At 47.7% G+C, this 22,801-nt stretch overlaps 1 protein-coding gene across 2 annotated transcripts; it reads right to left on the bottom strand.

The window, feature by feature from the left end:
- Positions 1 to 465: 465 nt before the first annotated feature.
- GINS3 (GINS complex subunit 3) lies at positions 466 to 6,314 on the bottom strand. 2 transcript variants are annotated; one of them, XM_056136716.1, is made up of 3 exons: positions 6,011 to 6,314; positions 2,924 to 3,157; positions 466 to 1,313 (listed from the first exon to the last, which is right to left on the bottom strand). In XM_056136716.1, exons 1-3 carry the CDS (start codon positions 6,209 to 6,211, stop codon positions 1,083 to 1,085), a joined length of 666 nt encoding a protein of 221 aa, XP_055992691.1. In that variant the 5' UTR covers positions 6,212 to 6,314; the 3' UTR covers positions 466 to 1,082. The 2 variants fall into 2 exon arrangements, 1 of the variants encoding a protein (XP_055992691.1); XR_008795378.1 differs by lacking the exons at positions 466 to 1,313; positions 6,011 to 6,314 and adding an exon at positions 5,385 to 5,428 and having other exon boundaries at positions 2,930 to 3,157.
- Positions 6,315 to 22,801: the final 16,487 nt, after the last annotated feature.

Here is a 22,801-nt window from a genome sequence, read left to right as displayed (position 1 = left end):
TTAAAACAGGCATCTTAAAAAGCACTTGCTCCGTCAGGCCATCTGCACCAGGCCCGAATCCCACTCTTAACTTCCAGCCACAAAGAGCAGTTGGGAGGGAGCTGGCGCGGAGGACGCTGCCCTGCGGCCGGTCACGGAGATGCTGGAGCCTCCCAGCCCTGAGGTTTCCGACTCCACCGCATCAGGAATGCCCTGCGCATGCTCACCCGCGTCCCTGGGAAGTGGCCCGGAGCCGGGTTGCAGGGGCCTTCCAAAACTCACTAGCGAGAAAAAGAGACTTGCCAGGACTCTTCCGGGCTGCAACTCTCCAGTCCCGATACCCAGAAGTAGCCAAGGTGATTGCCTACTTTGCAATTCTCAGTGACCCCTGAGCAGCTCTCCCGGGAGGGGATGGAATAACTGTGGGGGGGGGGCTCACTCTCTGGAGCTCAGAGTCACAAACCAGCTCCGCCGGGACCCCTCCCCAGCTGGTCTGGCTCTACAGTGCTGGGACAGCCAGTTCACAAGTGGCTGATGACAGAGGAGCCACAGCGCTTTCTACAGGGCAGACCAGGCCTGGGCGTTCTGTCCGTCTCCATTCCTGACTTCCTCATATTCAGAGATTGTGTGAAGAAACCGGGGTAACATCTCATAGGCTTCTTCAGTCCCAGGGGGGTGCTGCCCTTGGCTGCAGCCTTGAGGAAGAGGCAGCAGCTGCGGGCAGAGCAGATAATGGATGGAGGGAGGAGGCCCAGAGTGCAGCTGTGCTCTGGAGAGGGGGAATGCGGCCATCACTCCCAGGCTGTGCGAGTGAGTCCCGGGCTCAGGGAGCCCTGGCCCCGGCTTTGCTGCAGTATCTGCATCAGTGATGTTGCATTCAACAAAGACTGCTTTCTCCTCAGCGCTGGGTCTCAGGGTTGGGAGGCCTGAGCCAGGGGAGTCTGGCCTGGCCCACCCTGCAGACCCTCCCTCCCCAACGAGACATGAGTCTGCTCTGAAGACGGCAGAAGAAAACGGGTGGGGGTGGGGGGCAGCGTGAGGGCCCCAGGGCCAGCTCAGGCGGGCACCCACCACGGCAGCGCCACACGGGGCAGTCCTGCTCCTCAGTGGTCCAGGTCGGTGAATTTCCTCTTCTTGTAGGTCTGCACCAGGCTGGAAGCTGTGATCTGAGAGGCCTGGCCCCGCTCCCAGCACTGGAAGTCATTCAGCCCCTTCTGGCCGATCTGAAACAAGGCCCGCTCCATCTCGTCCAGCCGGGCCACCAGCGCCGACGTGTCCTCATTGTAAGCGTTCTGGGAGGAGTCCATGATCCTGCGGAAGCGGCCGATGAAAGTCTACGGGAAAAGGAGAGGTAGATAAACCAGATGTTTTTATTTTTATTTATTTATTTATTTATGCTTTTGGGGTCACACCTGGCGATACACAGGGGTTACTCCTGGTTCTGCACTCAGGAGTTACTTCTGGCAGTGCTCAGGGGACCATATGGGATGCTGGGAATTGAACCCGGGTCGGCCGCATGCAAGACAAACGCCCTACCCGCTGTGCTATCTCTCCAGCCGAAATCAGATGTTTTTATCCCCAAACATTTACACAGCACCAAGAAAATGAATCTGGCTGCCAGGAATAGGTGTGTGTGTGTGTGTTGATGGTGGTTGGAGGGGGGCTCTCTTGCCAGGCCTCAGTCTCCCATGCTGGGTGGGCTGTGTGAGCCCCCACTGATACACTCTGTTCTGGGTCCCGAACACAGGTCTGGCTCTCCCAAAAGCCTTCACGGAAGAGCACAGCAATGCACTGGGGCTGCAGGTGGGCAGTTATTAACCAGCGAACTCTTGCTATTATTATCATCAAATGCGGCTTGTTTCTTTCAGTCTGAGAGCTGGACCGAGACGCCCGGGAATGAGGGGTGCATTTCCCCACAGTTCTGAGGCCTCGCATAAGCCCCACTTTCAGAGTCTCTAAGTGCCTCATGCTGACGTCACCTCAGGTTTAAGTGACTCACGTAAACAGCACCTCAAAAAAGTCGTGAAAAGAGAGAACACAATGCATTAGGAAGGCAGTATTCCCATTCGAGAGCATATCCTGGAGACCTCCGAAGACAAGTGGACTGATCTTATTTTTAGCTTTCCGCTTAAAGGAGTTTGCTAAGTCTGAACTGACTTTGTCTGAACCGGAAGTTGCTAAGCTTTTCGTTCCTATCAACACAAAAAACATCCCAAGGCCACGTGAGGTCCAACAACCCTGGACCCCCATGGAGGGTTGGGGGGAGTACAATGTCATCCAGGGCCAAGTTAGTTTAGAGCCAGCAGCTCTGATAAAGGCAGAAATGAGGAACAATATTTGTGTAACAATAAACACAAATGGTAGCTTCTCAGTTCAGAGTAAAAAAATAAGAAAAGGCAGAATGAGATTATACCATGAAAGCGGTCATGTTCACACAGTTTTGCTGTAAGAAATAACAGCTATCCTTCCCTGGACGGCACTCCCTCCATTGATTGTGATGATCTCCATTTGCATGAGAAGAACTGCAGCCCAGAGAGGCCCCGCAGCTTAGCCAAGTCACACAGCTGGCGAATGGCAGAGCCAGGACTCAACCCCTGCATGAGGGCAGGGAAGAGACAACTAAACAACATGTTTATTTTTGACAGGAAGCCGGAGACCAGTTCGGAGACCAGTTCTGTGACCAACTGAGACTGAGCACCACAATGCCTGCCCCTGTGGTCTCACTACCCTTTCTTCAACTTCCCACTGGAACTAACTCCTAGCAAGCAAAGAAGAGGAACAGCAAAAAACAAGTCACACAGACAGACAGACAGAGAGACAGAAATACAGGTGCAGCTAAACACAGGTGACCCGCTGGCTGATCTGCCGATGAACTGGCTGTACCCTGGGTAAGAACAATCGCTGGATGGTTTCCGAACTCGGCGGTGCCACCTCCCCGACTTGCCTGCAGGAGAGACCGGGAAATGTCCCCGTTCTCTGGGCTGTCGAAATACAGGAGCTGGGAGCCGAAGCCATAGAAATGCGGGCCCAGTTTGTGGAGGTCCACCACGTTGGCATCAGCGCTGAACACGGTCCTCCAACCCTCCTGGTAGATCTTGGGAAGGTCCACGGAAAGGATGCGCCGCTTATTGTCGAAAAGCCCTTTGGCCAGCCACAAGGGGAGTTCCAGCTTGGAGCCCTGCGTCAGTGGAGAAGGGGGATTTGAAACACAAACCGCAAGGTCAATGGGGGCGACAGGAAGGACACAGGTCTGCTTAGCAAGACCGCCTGTTGTCATGGGGCGGGGGGCTGGCAGATGGAAGGTCTCGTTATGACCAGGTGGGCTGGAGTTCACTATCATAATGGTAAAGGTAAAGGTAAAGGCCCTCCCGTTGATCGTCGATTTGCTCGAGCGGGCCCAGTAACGTCTCCATTGGAGACTTTGTTGTTACTGTGTCTGGCATATCGAATACTCTCGGTAGCTTGCCGGGCTCTCAGAGAGGGGCGGAGGAATCGAACTCGGGTCGGCCATGTTGGCCGCGTGTAAGGCGAACACCCTACCAGGTTGCAGAGAAAAAATAGCTTTAGAAAATAAAATGTTTCCTAACAACAACAACAAAATTGTCCAATTGTAGATAAGCACGATCCCTATTTCTTTTGTTTTGGGGTCACACTCAGCCGTGCTCAGGGGATACTGCTGGTTTTGCACTCAGGAATCAGTCCTAGCGGGGCTCGGGATGCTGGGAGTCGAACCCAGGTGGGTCCCATGCAAGGCAAGCACCCTACCTGTTGTACTATCTCTTCAGCTCCCCCTATATTTTCTTTTAACATTTAAAAATTTTTTGCTTAATGCAATCATCTGTTTGGGGGATTATTTTTCTGTTCTGGGGTCACACCCAGCAGTGCTCAGGGCTTACTCCTGGCTCTGTGTACTCCAGGATCACTCCTGGAGGGGCTCGGGGGACCATATGGGATGTCAGGGATTGAAGTGGATCATCTGAGTATATGGCAAATGCCCCACCCACTGTATGTCACTTGGCCCCTAATGCAGCCATCTTTAATCAGGGGAACTTACGATGCCAGGGATGGAACCAGGGTCTACTCTGACCCCTAAGCGAACTTCCTGGCCCTGAGATTGCTTTTAAGGGCTTTAACGGCCAAGGGTAGACACAGGAGCGGTGGAAGATGGCGCACCAGTTGCTCTGGGCCCCCAGCCTGGCTGGGCAGAAATCTACTTCTGAGGGTAAGAGCCCACGTTCTTCTCTGCCACATCAAGTTCTGGGATGCCAGAGTGCACAAGTTGTAAGGAAGACGCCGGGTAAGTGGGATTCTGGGGACTGTCCCAGGGAGAGCAAGGCAGGACTCCCCTACCTCTGTGCCAGTGGCTGGATGCTGAGGGCCTAGGCCAGGCTGGGCTCTGGGCTTCTGCCAGGGTGAGAACCATCTGAAACACTTATGGATGAAAATGAGTGTGTACACGAACAAATGGATAAAAGCAAAACTAAGTTCCAGGCTCAGTGAAAACTAGGGTGCCTTCCAGAAAGAAAGGGATGAAGGAGGGAGGGGAGGTGGGCTAGGCAGAAGGGACTTTCTGAGGACAACTGGAAGTAGGGAACTGGGTGCGTGAATTTTTTTTTTCTTTTTGGGTCACACCCAGCGAGGCACAGAGGTTACTCCAGGCTCTGCACACAGGAATCACCCCCGGCGGTGCTCAGGGGACCATATGGGATGCTGGGAATCGAACCCGGGTTGGCCATGTGCAAGGCAAACGCCCTACCCGCTGTGCTATTGCTGAAGCCCAGTGAGCAAAGTCTTATATACACCCAGAGGTACAAAGCTATACCCCGGAAAGTCTGTTGTATTGCAAACCAATGGTAAAACAAAAGTTTTTAAAAAGGGCTGTGTAAAATACCAAAGTACAACCACATATATTTAAAAATATGTAATAAACTGATATAAAGGTGAACAGATCATTGGAAATTGGTAGATCCAAAAGAAATCAAGACTGGAAAGAAAAAGGAAATGGACAGGATCCAAAGAGTAGGAAGATAAGAATAAACGCAAAATACATATTAAATGGAATAACAAACAGGACAACTAAAAACAGTAGCGCTGAATAAAATCTCAATTATATGCTGCTTGAGACACATGAAATAGGCACAGAAAGGTCGAAAACAGAAAGGCAGAAAAACGCCATGCAAATAGAAAGCCAAAGAAAGCGGCATTACCAGAAATAAAAGACACCTGACAATAATAAAGAGGCAGCATATCCACCAGAAAAATACAACCCCGTTTAGACAGAAGTCAAAGAACTCAGACAACTCTACAATCATGGGGGGAAATTAACATATCTTTTAGATAACTGATATTCGCAAACAAAAGTGTCCGTTAAGAATATTGACAATCGGGTACCAGGACAATCATACAACAGGTAGGTAGGGCACTGCATGCGAATCAAGTGCGAGAACCCTGTTCCCATCCATAAACCTTACTCCCTTATCACACAGTTCTAAAGCACCAAACAGCTCTTTACTTCTGGCCATACCTGGCCGTTTTGGGGCGGCTACTCGGACTCTGTACCGGGACTCCCAGAGGTGCCAAGGATAGAAAGTGGGGACTTAGGAAGCACCAGCACTGCCCATTGAACAAGCACTCGGGTTTATTGGAAAGTGGCAGAGCTGGGGGCCTCACTCCTGGTGATGCTGGGGGAACCACATGGGGTCCCCGGGGATGCACTCTAGTGACCGTCCAAGGGTCCAAGTATCCAAGGGAAGGTGGGCGAGGCAGAGGGGGCTTTCTGCGGGGCACTGGAACTGGGGGACTGGGTGTGCGAAGTCTTATACACACCCAGAGGGGCAAAGCTCTACCCCGGAAAGGCCGGGCCGGGCTGCCAGCCGGGGCGTGGGGGTTAGGGGAGGGCGGGGGGGTCGGCCCTGCGCGCGCGGTGCTCCCGGACCCCGGCCTCGCCCGCCGAACTACAAGTCCCAGAAGGCCGCGCGCGCGGCGCCCCCGGCCGGGGCCCGCCGAGGGGGTTCCGCGCCTGACGACTCGCCTGCGGGATGGCCTGGTCGGGGTCGGGGTCGGCGTCGGCGCCGCCGCTCCGCTCCCGGAAGAAGGCGCCCAGGCGGGGGATGGACGTCTCCGTGCGCACCGGGAGCTTCTCCTGGGACATGAGGATGTCGTCCAGGGACAGGAAGTTCTCCTCGGGGCCCAGCGCCCCCGACTCCACGCGGAAATAAGACTCGGAGGACATGGTCGCGGCGCCCGCCGCAACCCGAGCCCAGCCGTGTTGCAAACGCTTTTCCCGCGCTCGGGGCCGGGCCAGACCCGAGCAGCCGATCCCGACGGCGCGGGCAGGCGAAAGCAATCGATAGCCGCGGGATCGGCCCCGCGCCCAGGCGGCCTGGGAGCTGTTTGGGTCCCTTTTAATGTTGTTTATTTTTATTATTGTTGTTTTGTTGTTGCTATTATTATTATTATTATCATCAGTATGTATCATCCTCATCATCATTCTTATTATTTATTTATTATTCTCTTGGGCTGCAACCCAGTGGTGCTCAAGCTCTCAAGCATCACTCCTGGGGGCTTGGGGGACCACATCTGATGACAGGGATAGAACCCGGATCAGCTGTGTGCAAAGCAAGAGCTCTACCCGATATTATTCCAGCCCCTTATTTTTTACTTTAATTTTTTAGTTTTGGGGCCAAAAAGAAAACCAAGTATGGAGTTTTTCTGTTGTGTTTGTTTGTTTACCCGCCAGGGCCAGGTACCTGGAGAGATACAGCAGATCAGGTGCTTGCCTTGCACACCTGGGCTGACCAGGGTTCTAACCAAGTCCCCTGGGTCCAGACAGGAGTGATCCCTGAGTCCATATATAATGATTTGCCAGTAACTGGTGAAAGACACTGGAAATGCCCCCTTGAAGCGCGGAATGTTTCTCCTCTGGACTTTCTTTATGGGATTCTTTACAAGTTTATGTTAAGCTGTAAATATTTGGGGGCCTGAGAGACAGTACAATGGGTAGGATACTTGCCTCAGACGAGGTTGTCTGTATTTGTCTTCCCATACCCCATGTGGTTCCCTGAGGCCCTGCCAGGAATGATCCCTGAGTGCAAAGCCCAGAGTAAACCTTGAGCACTGCCAGGTGTGACCCCCCCATCCCAATTTTTTTTTTAATGTTTATATATTTGGGACTGGGGAGAAAAAGAGCACTGTTATGACATCCTTCTGATCAAGCGTGATGGGATCTCTTTTAATTTTTTTTTTTTTTTGGTTTTTGGGTCACATCCGGCGATGCACAGGGGTTACTCCTGGCTCTGCACTCAGGAATCACCCCTGGCGGTGCTCAGGGGACCATATGAGATGCTGGAATCAAACCCGGGTTGGCCGTGTGCAAGGCAAACACCCTACCCGCTGTGCTATCGCTCCAACTCCACGGATCTCTTTAAATCTTAAAAAAAAACAAAATAAGGTGTGGTGCCAGAGCAATAGTACAGCAGGTCGGTTGATTACCTTGTACACAGGTGACACGGGCTCAATACTCAGCATCCCATATGGTCCCCCAGACCGCCAGAACTGATCCCTGAGTGCAGAGCCAGGAGTAAGCCCTGAGCACTGCTGGGTGTCACCCCAAATCACAGCAAAACAAAGTTAGAAAATGACAGAAGATATTAAAAGGGAACCCAAAGAAACTCCAGCACTACCTCAGACAGTTGATGTTTTTAGTGTTTTAGAGGAGGCTGAAATGACTGCAGGGGGGAGGTTCTGGAACCCTGCATTTATTGCAAGACTCTTGATTGGGGCTAGGAGGATGTAGAGGATAAAGCACACTGCTCGCCAGGGTTCTAACTAGGCCCCCTGAGCGCAGAGCCAAGTATTGAAAGTCTTCAACATACTTCCGTACCAACATCACATCACCTCCTCCATCAGTCTTTTGTGGCCTTGGCTTCCCTGCATGGAATTGGCACTGGCACTGCAATTGGTGCTCATTAAGCCACGTCCAAGTTTGAGCCACAATGGCCACCACAGTCATTAGAGGTGAGGTGCCTGATGCTGTCCCTGGTCTGGAAGGCACGGGCGAGGGAGGGGATCTCGGTCGCTTGATATGAGATTTGGAGCTGCCTCTCTCCTGAGCTGACTTTATATAAAAGGGCGTGCTGTAACTAGATAGCTAGGGCTAAGGATGCCTGCAGAGGGGCATGTGAATTAGTCATGATTTTATTTTCTGTATTGGTGCTTTGACGTGTTGGGGGCTCCTGCCAGGAACTGCCCCTCCCAGAGTGGAGGAACTCCTAGAGTCATAGATCCATTGACTAAAGACGCTTTCTGGATACCAGATGACTAATCCAAAGCCTGTATCCCCCCACCTCATCCTTAATGAAACTCACTCCAAGCCATTGTTCTCTGCACCTGATCACCCCAGGGACCCATGCGAGACAGACTCTTGGTAGCCCAGAACCCCTCATGCCATCCCGACCAGCCGCAGATGTGTATGGTGTGCCTCCTCTGGACACTCCCACAGAAACCACAAGGAAGTCCATTTCCTCCTGGCTCCAGCCTCTCACTGAACCCTGGGCAGCCCAGTGCCCCTGCAAGGAATGATGGGCTCTAAGGAGCTGAGATCAGTGATGCTTCTCTTGACCCACCTGCATCGTCACTCAGACATCTCCGTGAGTTACGCCTTGTATGATCAGACCCAGCCACACGCGAGGCCCACTTGGGGAAAGCCTCGTGCTGTTGTGAGGAGTGTAGGCTATTCCTTAGGAAACAGAGAGAGTGTTTTAGGCTTTAGAGCAAGGACTTATATAAACACAAGTTCTAAAGAAGAATTCTACAGTGGAGCAAAGAAGAGAGACTTGGCGAATGCAGGAAAGCAAATGTGCCTGGCACTGAGTCAGAGGCAGGTGATGGAGGATTAAGGGGGTCTACAGTGAGTCTGGATTTGACACTTGTTGACCAGGTGGGTGGAGATATCAGTAACAGTGATTGGCTTTGGTACCCATGGGGTTCAGAGAACCTCTAGACAGCATGTGTGTTGCCCTGGCAGAAAAGCAGGCTTGCAACTTTGGAGTGAGGAGGTATCTACTTATAGAGGAGGTTTTTTTTTTTATCATTAATTAAATGTTCAGTTTGTTGCATGAGCTAACACAAAAGTAAATTCGTAGTCTGTTGGGGAAGTTTTCCCCCAACATACACGGACACATTGCGCGCTCGTTCCAGGCAAACATGGGGCGAAGGATGATGGGCACGAGGAGAAACACCCTCTGGGAGCAGCTGACGGCTGTTCACCTTATTGCCAAACACACACAGATTTTATAGAGGGTCTTGGCTTTACAGGAAGGCCCAATCACATCAAGTTTAGCATAATTGGCCTATCGGCTCTCCTACTCTGCTTTGCCCTGGTCCAATCCCAATCAAGGCTAGATGCTGCAGTGAGGATGACCTGCTAAGCGTACGTAATAGTTTCTGTCTCTTGGGCGCATGTGACTAGGAGGTTGAGTGAGGTTCAAGGCTGAACACCGGGGCTGACACCGTGTTCTTGCCAACTTTGCCCAGATAATCCCTTCCTCAGGCCCTCGCTTCAGGACCGCTTTGCAAGGTCAGGTCTTATCTGCTCCAGTGCCCAGAGCCATGCTCTACAATAGTCTAGTTTTACAAATTATTTATTGACTGGGTTTTTGGGCCATACCTGCAGTGTGTGGGGCTTACCCCTGGCTCTGCACTCAGTGGTCACTCTTGGCAGGGCTTGGGGAACCCTATGGGGTGCTGGGAGATTGAATCCTGGGTCAGCAGTTTGCAAGGCAAGCACCCTCCCTGCTGTACCATCAGTCTGGCCCCAGATTTTCCATTTCTGATGAAAGTAATGTATATTAAATGTTAGCTACAGTAGGGGTAGAAATATGTTAATTTGTCTCAAGGCAAGGAAGCTGACTTTGTTTTAGGTTGGGCTTGTTAAGATGGTTGATTCATGATTTATGAGTGTTAATGAAAGGCATGAATTTTGTTCAGAGGCCAGAATAAAGGCTTCAGATAAAAATGTCACTCACTTTATATAAAATAATAGGTCAATTTTTAAGACAAAAATCTTGCTTTTTTAATTTAATGTTTTTTTTAATATTTTGGTTAATCCTGAAACTATTATTCTCTGTAAACATTTTAATATTATTTATATAATTTTTTTATAGTTTGCTGGAGGTTGACTTTAGGCTGGAGCAATAGCACAGCAGTAGGGCATTTGCCTTGTGCACAGCTAGCCTGGCCTAGCTGGGTTCGATTCCTCTGCCCCTCTCAGAGAGCTCGGCAAGCTACCGAGAGTATCTCACCCTCACGGCAAAGCCTGGCAAGCTACCCCTGACGTATTCGATATGCCAAACACAGTAACAAGAAGTCTCAAAATGGAGACGTTACTGGGTCCGTTTGAGCAAATCGATGAACAACAGGAGGACAGTGTTTGTTTATATAATTTTATTTGTGTATTTTATTTCTCCTAGAACCAAGGGAGTATAATAATTTTATTTATGCTAAACATATCAATGTCACTGTTCTCCCATTGTTCATCGATTTGCTTGAGCGAGCCCAGTAACGTCTCCATTGTGACACTTGTTACTGTTAGGCATATCAAATATGACATGGGTACCTTGCCAGGCTTTGCCATAGCGGGCGAGATACTCTCAGTAGCTTGCCAGGCTCTCTGAGAGGGGCAGAGGAATTTGAACCTGGGTCAGCCAGGTTGGCCATATGCAAGGCAAACACCCTACCCGTTGTGCTATCGCTCCAGCCCATGCTAAATATATACACTAATTAGACAAAAGAGGCAACTCATTTATTAATTATAGATCTGTATGTAAACCAGTTAAGGGCCTGGAGTGAGACTGACAAATAAATCTCAGAAGAGAGCAGCAAGCTGTAGAGATGCCTCCAGACCCCACGCCAGGCTGAGTTTCATCCGGGTGCCCCAGAGTGGGGGTGGGTGCACCCACCCCAAGAGAGCCTGGGCAACTGAAAACCTTCAGAACACAGTCGCCGCCATGCTCATGGCCAATCTCAACTCACTCAGGACCAGCCTTATGCATGAGAATAAATCTGCTGAAAAATACAGGTATGCAGGTTTTGTGACCAAAATCTCCAGGCTCTTACGGAGTCGGGAATGGGTGACCTCCCCCATCTCCCTGTTCTTCCAGGAGCCTGGCAATCATGGCCATGAACTGTCTGAAGCCATATAAGTTCATGAATGGCCATCATCCAGAGACTCACAAATAACTCTCAGAAGAGAGCAACAAGTTGCAGAGATGCCTCCTGTCCCCAAAGTCACCATCCAGTTAAAAATTTAACTCTAGCTGTATTTAAAATTTTAGAATTCCTGGAGCAACATCTCATTCTCTACACCGCTGATGTGCACACCACATTTGATAGGGGGTAAAGGAGACCATAACCAATCTCGATCAAAAAAAGATATATATATATATATATATATATATATATATATATATATATGCACACAGAGGCTCAACTTGTAACAACATGTTAGTAATCTCTTATATAAGGGCTTAGTGTCTCCAGAGTGAGATGCAGCAATCTTCACACACTTTCCTCTAAGGAAATTTTTTGGGAATCATTTTTAGCGGGTTATTCATAACAAGCAATGCAAGATAAATTATTTAGGATTTGCCTTTGGGGCAGGCTTGGGTGGTAGTGAGAAAATTCAAAATAATGGTGGTGGGAAGGTGGTGGAATTGGTGTTGGAATATTGAATGTAATAAATTATTGTGAACAACTTTATTTAAAAGCGGAGGCCTGGAATGCTTCTTTTCTCCAAGGAATTTTGGATTTTGGGTACATAGCAATAGAACAGTGTTTAAGGCACTTGCCTTGCACATTGCTGACCTGGGTTGAATTCACAGCATTTCATATGATCTCCCAAGACCCACCAGGAGCGATCCCTAAGGGCAGAGTCAGGAGTAAGCCCTGAGCATCACTGAGTGTGGCACATCCCCACACCCTCCCCCCCCCAAAAAAAAAAGAAAAAGGAAGAAAGAAATCTTTGGTTTCTTAGTACCCAGCCATCAATTTAAATCTGAACAGATTTTCAGCATATTTATAATAGAGTTTCTTCAGTAGCCGTACAATATTGAGAATTATGTGCAATTTGAATTAGAGACAGAATTTCAGAGTCCTGAAAGATATCTATTGGGTCCCTTAAAGGTCTTTTCTCAGTGAGATCAATTATCAGTTGCAGAATCACAGCCCTGCAACTCACACTGACTTTATTTATTTATTTATTTATTTTTTTTCAAGGAATAAAGGTATTTACTAAGAAGGGATATTCCAGATATCGAAACTAGAAAGTAAAAAGACATGAAGAATTTTTTTCTCCCCCAGAAGTATTGCGATAGCGATAGCACAGGGGCTGGAGCGATAGCACAGTGGGTAGGGCGTTCGCCTTACAAGCGGCCAACATGGCCGACCCGAGTTCGATTCCTCCGCCCCTCTCGGAGAGCCCGGCAAGCTACCGAGAGTATTCGATATGCCAGACACAGTAACAACAAAGTCTCCAATGGAGACGTTACTGGGCCCGCTCAAGCAAATCGACGATCAACGGGAGGGCCTTTACCTTTACCTTTTACCTTTTATTTATTTATTTATTTTTGCTTTTTGGGTCACACCGGCGATGCACAGGGGTTACTCCTGGATCTGCACTCAGGAATTACCCCTGGCGGTGCTCAGGGGACCATATGGGATGCTGGGAATTGAACCCGGGTCAGTCGTGCGCAAGGCAAACGCTCTACCCGCTGTGCTATTGCTCCAGCCCCTCACACTGACTTTAGATAAGCAAACTCACAGCATATTTAAATCAGTTCTTTCGAACACCAGTGGTTCTTAAATTACTCCCATTGAGTGGGGAGAATATGATGTAAGTGACAGAAATCCAAATTTGGGGGACTGTTGGGGGGGATAAATGAATAGCTTAAACTTCATCCCTGTAGCAGTTTCTGAACCTCCAAAGTTTTAGGGGATGGGGGCTGGAGCGATAGCACAGCGGGTAGGGCATTTGCCTTGCACATGGCCAACCTGGGTTTGATTCCCAACATCCTATATGGTCCCCCGAGCACCGCCAAGAGTGATTCCTGAGTGCAAAGCCAGGACTAACCCCTGTGAATCACTGGGTGTGACCCAAAAAGCAAAAAAAAAAAAAAAAAAAAAAAAAAAACAGTTTTAGAGAAGGCCCAGAAAATGGTTCTCTGGTTTTCAGAAGTGCCGAGAGCTGATGAGAAACCAAGAGCTCCATGCAGAGGCTCACAGTCACCCTGGCAGCCTGATGCCACAGCCCACCAGTTGGGGTCCCTGGCAGTCGGGGAAGGGATTTTATTTAGGGTTTCCCTAGGTCCCTCTCCCCCTGCATCCAACATAAATCCTGTCTACATACTTCTGCTATCTGAGCATAATCGGAGCATCTAGCTCTTGGCTAAGAAGCTGTTTCGAATGAAGGTTAGAGCCAGAGAAATAGTACACGGGTCAGACACTTGCCTGGCACATGGCTGACTCAGGTTCAATGCTCCGCACCTGGACTGGTTCTCCGAGCACTGCCAGGAGAGATCCCTGAACAAAGAGCTGGGCGTAGACCCTGAGCACAACCAGGTACAGTCTCCCAAACAAAAAGAATAAAGGCTTCCCTAAGCCAGCTACAGTACCCACATCTCAGGAATTGTTTCCTGCCTTGGAATGCTTGAAGCATGTTGGTGGGCTGGACCAATGATGACAGCACTTCGTCAATATCTGAAACTTGGAAAACAAATCAATCCCTCCCCCACTTGATTGCCCCATTTGTCCCCAGCACGGACTCTCAAGTGTTCTGTCTCAGGTCCCTGGTCTCTCCTGCCGGGACCTGGTGAGGGGACATCTTTCTTGGTGTATTTTGTACTGATGCATCCATCCCCCTGTCTAGAGCAGGTCATGCCCTTCATAATTCTTAGTGAATGAATTCATGGCTTTATGTTCCATTAAAACATTAAGTGAAAACGCTGGGTCCCTTTTAAGCAGTTAAGAGTCTGATAGATGAAATATATTGTATCTGATGGCACACCAATTTTACAATAGTCACAAAGGGTACCAGTAAAACATCAAAAACAAAATGAAACTGTTAAAAAAAAAGTGGTTGGCTAAGGTACACATAAACTACGTATCACTTCCTCGACTCGTGAACTGGCATCATGAGTGATGACATGTAAAATCTCATTGATTGGGAGGCAGCTAACTGAAAGTGGTAGTGTGTTGGTAGCACTGCACCCCAGCACCTAATTTTTCCCTGTATATCAACGGTCCTGAACGATCGGTAGAGCCTGAATGATCGGTTTGAGGCTCTTCGTGTTCCTAGAATGAACAGACGCCATTGGGCTACACTAGCACGCGACAGGGACAAATGGAGACGTTACTGGCGCCCACTTGAGCAAATCGATGATTAACGGGAAGTCAAGTGATCAAGAGAAGCAGCGGTCAAAACTGAATGTTTAGCAGAATCAGCAAGATTTAAGATGTTTCAGTCCATCCCCATGAGACACTTCCAGCAACTGTTCATACTCCACAGCTGAATTCCTGGGGGGCTCTGAAAGTTGGGAGGACAACTTCGCCCACCATGATCAAGTGAGTTACTTTCTGGAAGCTTCTGTCTACATCTGTAGAAGGGGGATAACATGGTAGTTGGGGGGAGGGGCAAGGGTTACAGTGGGAGTGGAAGGAACAACCCTGTCTAGGAAGTACTTAGTTCGGGGCCTGCCTTCATGTTGGTCAACACACATGCTTCTTCTCATGCTTCTGACACATTTGTACCCTGCTGTGGCTTCAGCACCCCCACGCTACACCTTGCACCTCACAAGATCCCCAATATTTGTTAACTACTTGTCATCAGCCTTACAGTCACCCGTAATCTCAGCTTCCTTCACTTGCTTCCGGCATCCATGTCAAGTTTCTGAATACTTTAAGGGGATGAATTCTTCAACTTTTTTTCTGGGGAGAAAAAAAAAGGCAGCTAGAAGTGATTGCCTGTGGGTTCAAATGATTAAAATTTTATTTTTGTATTTTGAAATGACAGCACTATGTTGGAGATCTTATTATATAAGGTTAATGGATTTAAAGCCCTGGAGTTCATTGTGACATCATTTAAATGTTCTTTTTGGTGGAGCTATTTCTTGAGCGCTGCTCCAAACGCCTTCAAGGAGATCAAAATAAATTGATGGGCATGATGCGACCTCCTGTGTGGGCAGCGCTGATTTTAGATCCTCCCCACAGCCTTCAGCAGTGCTAACAGAAATTGTAAACCCATCTTATATATTCAGAGAGGCTGTGTGTGTGTGAGTGAGTGTGTGTGTGTGTGTGTGTGTGTCTGTATGACCCTGACAACTTGGCAAAGGAGTAAGTCTCAAATTATAATAGAGGTACTTGTTTAACCCAACTTTTCTTTTTCTGTCTTCCCAGCTCCATAAAAATACCATCTTCCCTTTCCTATATTTGCATCTCTTTCTGGTTTAATATATATGTAAATATACATATATGTGTGTATATATATAGACATAAAATCTATGATTTTGGGGAATCTTCCAAGCAGTGCTCTGGGAACTACTTCTGGTGATACTCATTCAACTGGGCTGGACAGTCTTGTGCTGGGGGAACATGTGGGTCACCCTGGAGTATTCAGAGCCTACAGGGGTACATCTAGTGAGATTCAAGGGACCCTTTGGCATTGGGGATCTAATGTGAGTCCTTGCATATACAAAGTATATGCCTCTGACTGGAAGTTATCTCCCTAGCCCCTGGTAATTAATTGCACGATTTATTGATTTGCATTCTCCACCCTCTACCCATGCTGTTGTTATTGTTATTGTGATGTGTGGTGCTTGTCCGGGGATGGACATTGGACTGTGCTCTCCCCTTTGGCTGAGGTGCTCCCTGAGGTCTGTGCTTAGTTATGGTGTTTGCACATGTGCTCACTGGGGGTTGCACTTCCGGGCCAGGATGCACTCACATCTTTTGAGGTGAGATACTCACCTGAAGTTGCTCCTCTCTATGGTTCTTCGACAGAGCTGGCTGTGGTGCTGTCCTGCATCATCACACATGGCACCAGGGAGCATAGAGTGCAGAGATGCCAAGATGGCACTAGGCGCACTTGGTATAACCAGGGACAGAACTCATGGCCATATGTGTGCAAGGCAGCCATTCTAAACTCTCTGGTCACCCTTTTGTTATTTATTCCATGACCTGACCACCTGACTGCTTAGTCCAAGTAGTGTCATTTATTTGTGGGAGAGAGTCGTGGTCATGATGTTCAGATACTCGCCAAGTATCTTGGGCCTGCATTGCCGACAGAGATCATGAAGCACTGAGGTTGGTTAAGGAGCTCAGGCCCCAGAGAAGAGAGAGTTCAGTGAGTTGGCAAAAGTCACAACAGATGTTCCCAGCTGTCATAGAAATGCCAAAGGATTAGCAGATTCTGACCTGGACAGTGAAAATGTTTACAGAGACACCACAGGGGAAGGGACATCGATCAGCCTCTGGGCTTAGTTGTGTAGAAAATCGCGGAATACAAACCAAAAATAAGAATATAGGGGCTTTGTAGTCCTCTCAGGAATACAAGAAGCTCTCTAGGCATCTTGAGGGCATGACTCACCCCCACGGTGCCAGAGAGATTGCACAGTGGGTAGGACACTTGTTTTGCAAGTGGCCAGCCTGAGTTCAATTCCCTGCACTCTGTTGGTCCCCAAGCACTGCAGGGGTGACCCCTGAGCACAGAGCCAGGAGTAAGCCCCGAGGACTGCTGGGTGTGGTGCAAACCAAAGCAAAATAAAACAATTGGTTGGTGAGATAATACAATCAAGTAAGCTGTTTGCCTTGCATGTGACTGACCCAGGTTTGATCCCCAGCACCCCATATGGTCTCCTGAGCACTGCCAGGAATGATCCTGAAACTTAAAGTAAGGACTAAGCCCTGAGCACCACTGGTGTGGCCCAAATACCCCCGCCCCCCAAAAAAAAACAAAAAACAAAAAGAAGGGTTGGGAGGAAACTGGGGACATTGGTAATGGGAAATCTATACTGGTGAAGGAATGGGTATTGGAATATTGGTACGGTATGACTGACACCAATCATGAACAACCTTGTAACTATGTATTGCACGGTGATTCAATTAAAAATAAATAAATAAATAATAAAGAAAAAAATAGAAGTTAGGGTGGAGATCTAGCACAGGGATAAGATGCTTGCCATGTATTTGACCACTTCCAGTTCAGTCCCCCAAACCATATGTGGTCCCCTGAGCACCACCAGGAATAAACCCTGAACACTGTCAGGTGTGGCTCTAATTCTGCATAAAAGAAATTATTGTTGGGGGGCTAGAGCGATAGCACAGCGGGTAGAGCATTTGCCTTGCACGCGGCTGACCCGGGTTCGATTCCCAGCATCCCATATGGTCCCCTGAGCACCGCCAGGAGCAATTCCTGAGTGCATGAGCCAGGAATAACCCCTGTGCAATGCCGGACGTGACCCAAAAAGAAAAAAAAATTTAAACATAAATAAATAAATTATTGTTGGGCTGGAGCGATAGCACAGTGGGTAGGGCATTTGCCTTGCATGCAGCTGACCCAGGTTCAATTCCCAGCATCCCATATGGTCCCCCGAGCACCACCAGGAGAAATTCCTGAGTGCAGAGCCAGGAGTAATCCATGTGCATCGCCGGGTGTGACCCAAAAAGCAAAAAAAAAATTGTTAATTTTATTGCATACAATTATGACACTGTGATTATATCGGGGAAAAAAGCCATTTTACTTCTAGGGTATTTTTTTCCCTGAGGTAATTATGATGAGGTGTCATTATCTTTGCAATATACAATGATGAGCAAGTCAGTCCACCCACACATGGCACCAGCAGCCCCAGAGCAAAGGGAGCAAAAGATTAACAACGGTTTGAATCTAGGTACGAGATGTATGATTATTCATTATGCAATTAACATTCATGCATGGGAATTTTTTTTTATAATGAAAAACTGAGCAAGAAAGATTATGGAAAGTAACTTAGGAAAGTGTTGCCTGCCATCATTAGTCATCAAGGAAATGCCAACTGAAACGGAAGTGCAAATATCACCTACCAGAACAGCTAACGGGAGCTGAGAGTGTTGGCATGTCTGTGAAGCAAGTGGGTCTCCCTTGGAGCCCCTTTGCTTGTTTGCATGCCCGCCGCTCTGCTGGCAGCACACACTGAAGTCAACACACACCTCTTCTGAGACTCAGCAACTCCATTCGCTTGCCAAAGAAACCCACAGGGCTGGAGCAACAGGGCAGTGGGGAAGGTGCTCGCCTTGCACACGGCTGTTCACAGTTCAATCCCAGGCACTGCATTTGGTTCCCCAAGCTCCACCAGAAGTGATCACTGAGCACAGAATTAGCAGTAAGCCCTCAAAATCATCAGCTGTTACCTCCTCCCCACCATAAAAAAAAAAAGAAAAAGAAAAGAATAACATAGACACATTCACTTGATCACTTGATCACTTGACATCCCATTACTCATGGATTTGCTCGAGCGGGCACCAGTAATGTCTCCATATATCCCTGTCTCGTGCTACTGGAGCCCAATGGCGTCTGCTCATTCTAGGAACATGAAGAGCCTCAAACCAATCGTTCAGGGTCTTTTTTTTAATATAATTTATTTCTTTATTGAATCACTGTGGGAAAAGTTACAGAGCTTTCGGTTTTAGGTCTCAGTCATGTAAATATCAAACACATTTCCCTTTACCAATACTTATTTTTAACCGCGAACCCCAATAGAACCCCACCTCCCACCCCTCCCAATTCCTGTGAGGCAGTTGAGTTCTAGTTAATACTCTATCTACTTTGACTAAATACATTGTTTTGATAGAAGATACACAATTATTGTTTAGGGTTTACGACTCCCCCCCCCCCCAATCAGACATGCTGAAACAGCGTTGTGAAATGATTTGCTTTCTACAACTTTGTTTAAGAATAAAATGATGTCGCGCGGCTGCGATAGCGGCTGCGCGGTTTTGGATTTCTGTTATTTTACTTATTAACCCTGGAAGAATTTCTATTAAAAGTTAGATAGTTAAGAGATTGGTTTCTGTGCTCTGGAGTCGTGGCCATGCCAGAGAGCCGCTCGTGGGGGGCAGCTGCTTGGTCTGGCATGAAGGACGGCCCATTACGCCCCCCTTCCCATGAGGCCCTGCCAGCCCTCCTCCTCCCCCCCCCCCCCCCCCCCCGCGGCTCAAACCTGCTGTCCACAAGGCTCCCGTGCGGCCGCCATCTTTCTTTCCAGAGAGGAGCGGGCGAGTGGGTCAACACCCTTTCCCCTCCGGGCAGGCATGCTGGCGTGGTTTAACACATAGTCCATTTGCTTTTCTGCTCCAAGCGGGTGGCTCTCTGTGCTAAGTCCTTGTGCCTCCGGGGCCGTGGCCGTGCTGGAGAGCCGCTCGTGGGGGGCAGCTGGCGACCTCAGTGGGGCGTGGGGGACGGCCCACAAAGCCCCCCTTCCCATGAGGTCCCTGCCGACCCCCCACCCCCGCGGCTCAAACCTGCTGTCCACAAGGCTCCCGTGCGGCCACCATCTTTCTTTCCAGCCGTTCAGGGTCTTGATGAAGAAGTCTGAGCATCTTGTAGGTAGGTGGCCACGTGATCTTTTGACATCCTGTGGAATCCAGTTGGTAATGGCTCTAGTCCAGCAGTCATCTCCAAATCTCATTACGTGTCCAGCCCATCTGATTTTCGATGCCTTGGCAAATGAGACAGCATCTCTGATTCTTGATCATCAACGGAGGTTGGAACTCCGGATTCTTTCTCTCATTTGAGTGAAGCGGGTTACTCCAAGCATAGCTCTTTCGATTCCTCTTTGGGAGACCCGAATAGCATTCTCATCCTGTTTTCATAAGGCCCAGGTCTCTGAGGTATATGTTAATGCAGGAAGAACAGTGGAATCGAAGGGATGTGCCCAGAGCCAGAAGTTCTTCATCCTCTTAGCTCTATCGACGCTTTCAAAGGCGTTCCAAGACGCTCTCTTCCTCCTGCGCAACTCAGGTACCAGGTCATTCATCATGTTGACTTCTCGTCCTAGATACACATTCACATTTAAAAGATGTAAGCATGTGCCAAGGATAATGGCCCCAATATAATAAACTACCCAAACACATACCAACATTGAAGGGAGATTGAATATGTAAAAGTTGTTTATAAGAGAATAGACTTCTTACCTTAATTTCCTTTATTATATTATTATTTTATTATTGGGGGGTTGCCCCAGGTGGTAATTAGGGGCCCCTGGGGGCACCAGCTAGCAGTGGGGCGGGAGGGAAGAGATAGCATGAGGCCTCAGGGATCGAACCCAGGGCCTTGTACATGGCAGGCATGTGCTCTACCACCTGAGACATGTCCCCCAAGATCTTTCCCTTTGCGCTCAGATGTTCTCAGGAGAGAATTCACAGCCTTTTCTAACTCCTAGATTAAGGTATGCTCCTTTTTAATTTTTTTCATCAGTATTATAGGGATGGCAAACAGTTGTGCCAATGTTGCATTCTAATGAGATTATTTTGATGACCCTCCAAGATCATAAATTCCTTAAAATAGTAATTTTTTTAATTTAGGCAGGACTAGGGGACTCCTAAGCATGTTCAGGGGGCCTGGGGCTGTTCTTGGAAAACCTCAGGCAGCTGGACTAGATGGTTTCATGTTTGGCCCATTGATGAAATAATAACTTCCGTCACTGGCATAAAGCAGTATTGAAGGACTGCTGAAGTATCTCTGCTGAAGCTCCCCCCCTCCCATAAACATGAAAGAGATGCATAAGAAGTTCCACATTAAAAATACAGCTTATATAACTGTATATAATGGCCACTTACTGCCTGTATTGCGAACAATAACATCCAAAAAGAGAGAAAGAAAAAAAGGGAATGTGCCTGCCACAGAGGCAGGGGGTGGGAAGAGGTGGGGGTGGAGGGAGGGATACTGGGAACATTGATGGTGGAGAATGGGCACTGGTGGAGGGATGGGTACTCGATCATTGTATGACTGAAACGTAATCACCAACGCTTGTAAGTCTGTAACTGTATCTCATGGAGATTCATTAAAAAATAAAACAATTAAAAATAAATAAAAATACAGCTTAAGGATCAGGACTGAACTTAGGCTGGAGAGATAGTATAGCAGGTAAGGTGTTTGTCTTGCACATGACTGACCCAGTTCAATTCCTGGCACCCCAAGTGGAACCCTAAGCCTCTTCAGGAGTGATTGTTTTTTTTTTCTTTTTGGGTCACACCCAGCGATGCTCAGGGGTTACTCCTGGCTCATGCACTCAGGGATTACTCCTGGCGGTGCTCGGGGGACCATATGGGATGCTGGGAATCGAACCCGGGTCGGCCACGTGTGAGGCAAACGCCCTACCTGCTGTGCTATCACTCCAGCCCCAGGAGTGATTTCTGAGCACAGAACCAGGAATAAGCCCTGAGAATGGCTGGGTGTGGGCTCCCCCTCAAAAAATAGAACTGAACAAAAAATAATATTGCCTAATTTGATATATAAGAAGATAATACATTTATTAAATTAGTTTTTAGGAAATCACCTTTTAGTATTATACATTTGATTCATTTTGGGCCAGGTTTAAACCATGTTAAAATTTATCAAATATAACTAACAAAAAGACATCCCTGTTTTATATATTAGATTGGCAAGGATTTTTAAGAATTGAGAAGACATTATTATGGATAGGACGATAGGCTGACTGAGCCTCACGGGTCAAAAGTTCAGCTACTATACAAATGTAAGCTGAACATACTTTGTGATGCAGTAGTTATATTTCTAGATTTTTCTACAGTGTTTTGCACATATGTGGAAAGATACCTATGAAGACAGTTTTGAAGAATTCGTCCTGATAGCAAAAGATTATCATCAATAGAGGCAATGGGATACTGGTATAATAGATGCAGGTGAATTTCCTGGGGGACGTTACAGACCTATTAAGAAGAATGAAATGGAGCAATGGTTATATGAGTATCCAAGTCACAGTCTTTCTTTCTTAAAAACTGTTGATACTTTTATTGATAAGACTTTTAGACTATAAACCAAATGAACATTTTTGAAATACAAATTTCAAATTTTATTTACTAAGTACTAATTTTTTTAAGTGACATGGTAAGTAAAATTACTGAACTAAGCCAAATAATGCAGGAATGATATTCAGTGTGCATAATTCCCTTAACAGCATCAAAGGAACTTAAAAATTCTCTGGAGAAAATCAGTGATGATGTTTATCAAACATCTGCCAATGACGCTAAGCAAATTGCAGAAACTCTTGATTTTCCACGAAGCTAACAACTCTCTGTAAAAAACCATAAAAGGGAGGAAATAGGCAACTGAAAATAATCTCATGATTAGAAAGTTCTATTCATAGGGAAAAAACATTGTGATGAGACACACAGAAAGAACAAAAAGCAAAGGAGAGACATCCAGCTTGGAAAGAAACTCCTTATTTGTGGAAAAAAGTAGCGACAATACCAAACACCACCAAGCATACAAAGAAACAGGATTGCTGCCAAGAATGACACAATGGCCACATTCGAAAAGTTTGGCAATTTTCTAGGGGTTCAGGGCAGGGAGGGGCAGGAGGGAGTTGGGTATGGTCATGCATCTGTTTATAAAAGAACATAAGAGATGTTTGTGCTGAAATTCTTCTGTATCCTGACCGAGCTGATGGCTATATGGGTCCATAAATGCAGCAACGTTTTCTTTTCTGTTTTTTGGGTTTTTTGTTTGTTTGTTTGTTTTTAAATTTTTATTAGTGAAATACCATGAGGTACAGTTGTA

Source organism: Sorex fumeus, unplaced genomic scaffold (assembly GCF_029834395.1).
Source record: "Sorex fumeus unplaced genomic scaffold, SorFum_2.1 ptg000122l, whole genome shotgun sequence".
NCBI classification, from domain to species: Eukaryota; Metazoa; Chordata; class Mammalia; order Eulipotyphla; family Soricidae; genus Sorex; species Sorex fumeus.
The sequence above is the reverse complement of the archived record's forward strand: the minus strand, read 5'-3'. Positions and strand labels throughout refer to the sequence as shown.

What these genes read in the sequence shown, in the direction of transcription:
- GINS3 (XM_056136716.1), bottom strand. Translation starts at nt 6,211, where the DNA reads ATGTCCTCCGAGTCTTATTTCCGCGTGGAGTCGGGGGCGCTGGGCCCC. An exon ending in CCGACCAGGCCATCCCGCAG is followed by an intron (nt 3,158 to 6,010) that starts GCGAGTCGTCAG and finishes CCACTGACGCAG; the next exon opens with GGCTCCAAGCTGGAACTCCC. An exon ending in TTTCCCGGTCTCTCCTGCAG is followed by an intron (nt 1,314 to 2,923) that starts GCAAGTCGGGGA and finishes CTTTTCCCGTAG; the next exon opens with ACTTTCATCGGCCGCTTCCG.